The sequence below is a fragment of the Stegastes partitus genome, unplaced genomic scaffold (assembly GCF_000690725.1).
Source record: "Stegastes partitus isolate 25-593 unplaced genomic scaffold, Stegastes_partitus-1.0.2 Scaffold1082, whole genome shotgun sequence".
In the NCBI taxonomy this organism is placed as follows: Eukaryota; Metazoa; Chordata; class Actinopteri; family Pomacentridae; genus Stegastes; species Stegastes partitus.
In genome coordinates this window covers 108,814-116,559 of record NW_007578813.1, presented here as the reverse complement: position 1 = coordinate 116,559, position 7,746 = coordinate 108,814, and the positions used below count along the sequence as shown (strand labels likewise).

General features: G+C 41.0%; 1 protein-coding gene across 1 annotated transcript in view; it reads left to right on the top strand.

Moving 5' to 3' along the window:
- dgkg (diacylglycerol kinase, gamma) overlaps positions 1 to 7,746 on the top strand; it is a 121,064-nt gene that overhangs the window by 20,998 nt on the left and 92,320 nt on the right. Inside the window, exon 3 of the mRNA XM_008295897.1 lies at positions 3,436 to 3,512. Coding sequence (XP_008294119.1) covers positions 3,436 to 3,512 — 77 coding nt within the window. The remainder of the gene's footprint in view (positions 1 to 3,435; positions 3,513 to 7,746) is intronic.

Here is a 7,746-nt window from a genome sequence, read left to right as displayed (position 1 = left end):
GTGTGTTTTTGTGTGTTTGTGTGTTTTTGTGTGTTTGTGTGTGTAGGTGTGAGAGTGTGTGTTTTTGTGTGTGTGTTTGTGTGTTTTTGTGTGTGTGTTTGTGTGTTTGTGTGTGTGTGTTTGTGTGTTTTTGTGTGTTTTTGTGTGTTTTTGTGTGTTTGTGTGTGTAGGTGTGAAAGTGTGTGTTTGTGTGTGTGTGTTTCAGTAAAAAGAGGGAATCAGTAGGTTTGAGTCTTCTCTGAGCTCCTCTGTTGGTTTAAACCGGTAAAGTTTTAATTTCTTGGGCTCTGAACAGCTTCTGTGTGTCTCCTGCTCAATCAGCCGCTGCAGCGAGATGCAACGTGACTGATCTCAGATCTGTGCAACGACAATAAGACGCTGTGAGAAGAAGAATTCTTCAAAAACAACACAACGTTTTATGTTTTTAAAGTCACAGAATCATAAATAAATAATGAGGCGGTGAAGGGTTTGATGGTAATTTAACTAAATGTGAAGCTGCCAGCGAATAACAGATAAAAACGAGAAGCACGTACATGTGCAGATATTCACATTAAAGCTGCACGACGCTGAAAAACACTCCGACGTGTTTAGTTTGACTTTGATGTGAAGGAATCCAATAATAATAATAATAATAACTGTATTTGAAAAGAATCCTTCTAGAACGTTTGAGCTGATTTTGTTCATCTGCACAGAAAACAAAAAGTCATTTAGGAGAAACTCTGGTTCCTCCAGACTTTCAGCAGCTCTCATACAAACCGTTAAATGTGCAGTCGGAGATGTTAATTCCTCATCAAACAGATTCAGATTCATTTAATATAATATCTGTCTTCTGATGCAGCTTTGTGACGGTTTGCAGCTTCATCAGCCAGCAAACATTAACGCTCACACGTCTCATCAGTCCAATCTCAGCTTGTTCAGGATCAATCCAGAGTTTTTACAGTTTCCTGGAGAATCTTTATTTTTCATGTTAAATGAATCAAACATGTTGGATTACAGATAACATCTAAAAGCTTTGATGAGGTGACATTATAGTTTATTTCTGTTCGTCCAAGTTAAAGACTCCTAAACTAAACTCTCAGTCAGAAGTCGGCTTGTTTCACCTTCTGCAGGTTTTTAGAGACAAACAGCTTCGTTGTTCCTCCTTCGTGTCTGAGGACGACTCTGATCATCATTTGTTAGTCAAAAGAGTTTTGTGGATTCTGTCCGTCTGAGCTTCTCACGTCAGTTTATCAGCTGAAGAGTCAAACCGTGGATGAATCAGAGACTCGTCGAGCAGCAGAGAATAAAACGACGTCTGTTCCAGCTCTAACGTTCTGCTTCACCAGGAGCTCATTTTATTCTCTGCTCTCGTTCTTCTAGAAGCTCTTTGTTGGAGTTTTCAAAGTGATTCAACAGTTTTTTTTTTTACCTCTATGCTCCTTTAAAATAAATCAATCAGATTTCGATATAAAAACGTCAAAATCTGGAAGCAAAAGTGTCGAAGAAAATCTGTGTTTTAAAAAAAAAAAAGTAAAACATCGAAAATTAGAGCAAATATCTGTAAAATAATCACATTTAAATACAAAAAACAGTCATTTTATGGTCACGCGCTGTACAAGTAAACGTAAAATCTGTCAAATAACAGTTAAAATTATTTAAATGCAATTAATTAATTAACATTATTAATTATTTAAAATTGTTTTCCATGTTTTAAGCCTGAATATACAAACTTTTTCTTGTAAATAACTTTTTTTTGAGCTTGTTCAAATGCAATAAAACTGTTATTTTATGGTCACTTTATAAAAAAAACACATCGTATTCATAGAAATGTCGATTTTTTATGTGGACATTTTTACAGTTTCGGCCTGTTTGAACTGCTTTTTCATTAAAATTAAAATTAAGATATTTTTCTGTTATTATCTGTAACTAGAGTTGTTTTTAAAGCCATTTTTCAAATCTTAATCTACAAATGTTTATTTTTTTGTAAATAATTTAGATTTTATCTGATTTAAAAACAATAAAAATAGTGTCATTTTACTGTCACACATTCTAAAAGAACAAATGTGTTTTTTTTGTGCATTTTTTTTGCTCTCATCTCATTTTTTCTCGCTGTGCGCTCATTTTTCACTCCAATATAAAGTCCTGCAGAACTTCTGAGTCAGTCGGACTTCTCTGCTGCACAGAGGACATCAGAACATCTCAGAAAGTGATTCATCTTTGAAGGAGATGTTTCGATGGCAGTGACTTTAAAATATTCAGACGGTCACACTGTCGGTATCCTCAGGATTAACGGTGTCGACGTGATGAAGCAGCTCCTCACATGATGCTAATGTTCATCCCGTTAGAGCGAGTGCATCATCCAGCAGCTCTTAATCCTGACTGATGTCACCGTCTGCAGCAGCCTGGACGTGATTAAAGGAGCTGGGATGTTCCTCCTGCTTCGTTCACGATCTTCTGCAGCAGAAACGGTGACGAGCAGCTTCACGATGCTGAAGAGTCAGAACCAAGTGAAGTCTGAGGAGCAGAGAGCCTCAGAGACTGGAGTCACTTTCTGTCATTTAGGACCAAAACCATCGTCTGTGAAATACCTAAAAAAAAAAAACAACCTGTGAAACCACGTTAAGGTTTCGATGTCTCCAGAAATAAAACTCCTACAGACATGAAACCTGGCGGTGACTCAGACTGAACGGTTTCCATCTGATCCGATGATTGAATGGATCCATCAGGAGACATTTCTAATTATTGGACCTTAAAAATGAGAAAAAAAAGGTGCAACATGTTCAATCCAAGCTGGTGTTGATCCAGAAAGTTCCTGTCAGTGTAGCTATATATATATTTCTACTAAAATCCAGTCTTTGGTCACATTCCACCACCTGTCGAGGTTCTAACATCAGTAGAACCTGAAGTTGGACCAGACGAGGTTCCAGGTTTTAGATATTTTAAAAAATGAAAATGCAGATTTTCATCCATTTACACTATTTTTGAGTCCTTTGGAGCAGGCTGTAGGTTATTTAGGGTTGTTTTTGTGCAGTTCTGGACACAGTTTGAGTCATTTTGAACATTTTTTTGTGTGTAATTTGTCCTGATTTTAGGTCGTTTTGGACATTTTGGACATTTTGGACAGTTTGGACGCAGACAGAATAGTTCCCAGTGGATCCAAATGATTTAATGGTTCCAGCAGAGAACCAAGTTGTAATTAGTGGTTCCTGAAAGTCCCAGAAAGTTCCTGTCAGTGTCTATCTATGGATGGATCCATGTTTCTTTGGTCACATTTCTCCAACTGTTGAGGCTCTAACATCAGTAGAACCTGATGAGGTGAAGTTGGACCAGACAAGGTTCTGCTATAATTTCCTGTGACCTGCCTTTCATTTCTCTTGTGGTGTTTTTATCTTTTTACAAACCAAACTGCGTTTTTCATCTGTAAATGTCCTAATCATTGGTTTTGTCCGTCCTCAGACTCCACCAAGAAGCTGAAGGATGTTCTGGAGGAGTTCCACGGTGAAGGAGTTCTGTCCAAATACAACCCGGAGCAGGTGAGTTCTTCTCATCAGACTGATGTCGGTCCTCCACTTGCCGAGTCGTCCCGGCTTCAGATCAAGTCGAAGGTTTGGACTCAGCATCGACGTCAGCAGGTCGGCTCAGTCTGGACTGAAGGTCTGGTTTCTTTAGGTCTGTTCTTCTGCTGTATCTCCATCTGAAACAGGTTAATGCTCACATTCACTGAGACGACTCAGTTCAGGTTCAGCTGGTCGTCACTTCTCTTCAGGAACAGTTAAAACTGACTGATGGGCCTCAGACAGGCTGGACTCTGTTAGAACTAGAAGAGCCTCAAGGACCCCTGGGGATCTTCACAGAACCATGCTAGCTTTGGTTGGTTCCTCGAGGAATCTTCAACAACTCAGTTCAGAGAGGAGGTTTCTGAAGGAACGTCTGATAACCTGGAGGATGTTCTTGTTGTTGGCAGTCGGTCAGACACTCTGAACCTGCATTTACTCTGATTTCTATTCACTTTATGAATCATGAAGTAAAAAAATCTGTTTTTGCAGCTAAACTATTTCATTTCAGTTGTATCGGTGCTCATGACGTTTACAATCGGTCTGTTCTGACTTAAACTATCATCAGACATTAGAACGTCTTGATTCTTTGGTGAGTTTTCTGCTGGAAGACGCATCAGGATGAAGATCAGACGTGAACTCTGACTGAACATTTTCACCTTGAAGCTTTTGTGTTTGATGAAAGTTTAGACAACATGGATGCAGACTTCTCCACATCCAGCAAACCTCAGGAGTTCGTCTAAACCTTTTACTGGTGGTGTCGGTGCTGGTGACCTCTACAGTGTCTCTGGGTGACAGAATCAGTCTGTTTCTACTCAGTAGAACCAACAGTAGAACCACTTACTTCACTCTGACTGATGGAGACTAGAAGCTTCTCTGTGAGGCGTTCAGGGAACATCTGCAAACTGTAGCTCCGGACAACAACCTGCGCTACACTCATCATCTTTATTCATATGACTAGGTGAGTTTTCATGGTTGAGTTTGGCAGCAGTAGCCCAGGAGGAGGTCGGGGTGGATGGACGGCTCAGCATACACTTAGTACAGGGAACCTTTAATAAATCTATAAAAGAAGGGAAACAAGTTATTGTCAGTTAAGGTTCCATCATAGAAAGTTCAGGGTTCTAGGAGTCGTTGAAACTCTGATGAACATGGTTGGATGCAGACTTTGGTTCACGCCTGAACATTCGTTTATTGTTGGTCTGTTTGATCACTAATCATCTGTGTCAATACTTCTGGTGTTTATGATGAAGATGGTTCTCTAAAAAATTCTTGCTAGAACCCAAACCGGTGCCTTAAACCAGAACCAGGCGAGTTTTAGTGTGCTTCAGTTCTGATTTAATCCTCTGAATCCCGTTGTGGGATCATTTTATTTGTTGTGGCGTCCCGGTTCGTGTCTGTTTCCCTGCTGTGCCCACGTACTATGATCTGCTCCTTATTATGGGATGTGAGCTTCCTCTCGGTGTCGACATGACGAACGGCCGGCTGGATGCTTGGCGCCGTTCGATCCAGACTGACCCGACGGTGGGTTGGCGCCGCGATGCCCACTGTAGTGCTGCAGCCATCAGCGTGCATGTGAGCGTGCATGTGAGCGTGCACCAGCAGCAGTGAGTCATGGGTGGGTGGAGGAATCTACTGACCTCCATTAGCGCATGTTCTGCTGCTGCCTCTCTGGAGTCCAGCATGAAAGAGAAACACGAGCGACACGTTCTGATCTCTGGATTTCATCCTTTGGACAGTCGAGAAAACAAACAGCTTCATGAGGAGAACGTCGACCAGAGACTGGACTGATTTATGTGATTTAGCTGCTGATGTGGCTGATTTTAGGGGAAGCACACATTAGAATCAGCACAAGCTCCATTTATTTAGTACTTTTACAGACTTACTTTCATGATTTTATGACTTAAACTGATGAACTCTCGTCTGACCAAAGTCTCATTGGTGGATCGATCGCTGGAGGACAAAGAGATGCAAAATCACTAAAATCAGACCCAAAACCACCAAACTGAGACAAAAAACAAACATTAAAAGATGCAAAACAACCAAACATCGAATGAACAATATCAGACAAAACAAACCACAAACAGACAAAATGTAAACAGAGAGACAAAGACACAACATGCAAAAATGATCTCAACTGAAAAAAAACAGCCATAAAATAACAAAAATAAGATACAAAATGATCAAATTGGGACAAAAACAACCAATAAAAGATGCAAAATAACCAAAAATCAACAATATTAGACAGAACGACCAAAAACAAACAGAAAAACAGACAGAATGTAAACAAAGAAGGAAAAAGATGCAAAATGATCTCAACTGAAAAAAAAAAGTCAATAAAAATGACCACAAACAGATAAAACGACAACGAAGAAGGAAAAAGAGTCAAATCAGACACAAAAAGGGACAAAAACAACCACGAAGAGATAAAATGACAACAAAAAGATGCAAAAATCAAACCAACAAGCAAACAAACAAACACAGACAGAATGGAAACAAAGACAGAAATGACTTCAACTGAACAAAAACAACCATAAAAGAGAAAAACTTACCAAAAATGAGACACACAATGACTACAAACAGGCAAAACGACGACAAAGACGGAAAAATCAAACACAAAATGGCCAAAATGGAGGACTGACATCAGAGAGGTTGTTTCTGCGTTTAGTTCAAACTGTTGAATGTAAACTTTGCAAACTAAATGAACAAGATGTGACACAAAATGATCAAATTGGGACAAAAACAAACACTGAAGATGCTAAATGAACCGTATCAGACTCAAAGTGACGACTGAAGCCGTCTGTGTTTCTGCATTTCATTCAAAGTGACGGAAAAGTCGAATGTAAACTTTGCAAACAAACTGGACGAGCTGTGACACAAAAGTTGAGATAAAAACAAAAAGAGATGCAAAATCCTAAAATGAGACACCACGACGGCTAAAGGAAGCCAAGCGACCACCGGTGACGTTCTCCTGATGACTGGTCGGCGTCGGTCTTCACCTGGACATTTCGATTGAATCATTGTGCAGCTCTGCCGAAGTGAAAAAGATGAAATGAAGCTTGTAAATGATTGATCTCTGCCCTGAGGGGATGTTCATCTGCTCGGAGACAAGAACCTCCTCAGACCTCCTCCATCCTGAGCCTCCGTCTGAAGGCTTCCTGGAGGATCGGCCCGAGGCCCGGCGCTGGTTTGGCCGAATAAGGAGCCGAGTGATGCGGCGTTCGGGTTCGACCCTATGAAGGAGGATCCTCATCGTCACGTCCGTCAGAAACCGGCTTAGTAGAAACATATTTCTCTCCGTCCTGACGGGCAGCTGGTTCCACTTTGTCCTATTTTGGAGCGAATCAAACGCAGACGTCTTCGGTTGGACTTTATTATATTTCCTGGGTTTATTTGCTTTTGCTGCCACTAAGTCTGGTTAAAGCCTGAGAGGAGATGTGATGTTCTGCTGGATCAGGGGTCGGCTCAGTTCATCAGAGCTGAAACAACGAAGCAGGCGGATCCAGTCGGCGTCTTGATTTAAGGAGCTGCTGCAGTAAACCTGTGGCTGCACTGAGGCGGAAAACAGAAACATTAAAACTGGATTTATAAAATAAATCTACGCTTCTTGGGCTGACGTTGCTGCTCTCGTCGTCCTGAACCTCTAAAGTCAGTCCTGTCGGGCTCCTTTACGTCCTGATGAGCAGCTTTCTCTTTTGTTGTGAGAAGAATCGTCTCTCTGGCGCCACCTTGCTGTTCATCCTGGTAGCAGACTGGTGTCAGACCTCTGGCGGCCCAACGAGCTCCAGAAACGATAAAACTCTAAAACACCAACCGTCGGTTAGCCGAGACTCCCCAGAGGTTACCGGCAAACACACCGACAACGTAACAGGAACATTTTGTTGTATTTTAGCAAACATAAAACCTGCAGAAGCCACTAAACCTCTTCACCTGTTCAGCGTCTCATTTACCACTATTTTAAAAACAAAACAATAAAAGCAGCGACTTTTGAATCAAACATTCGCTGTTTTCTGCAGAAGTGTTTCTGGTTCAGTGTCAGTTAACTGATCCAGATCCTGGACTTTGTTTACATGTAAACATCAGCAACAGCTCTGTTGTTGTCGACTCGTATCTCCGGTGGGTTTGTCAGAGAACGTTATAGTAACAGTTTGGAAATGACTTGGGAACAGAAAATCCTCCCTGTCTCCACAAAACTGTGTTCTCAGTTACATTTTGA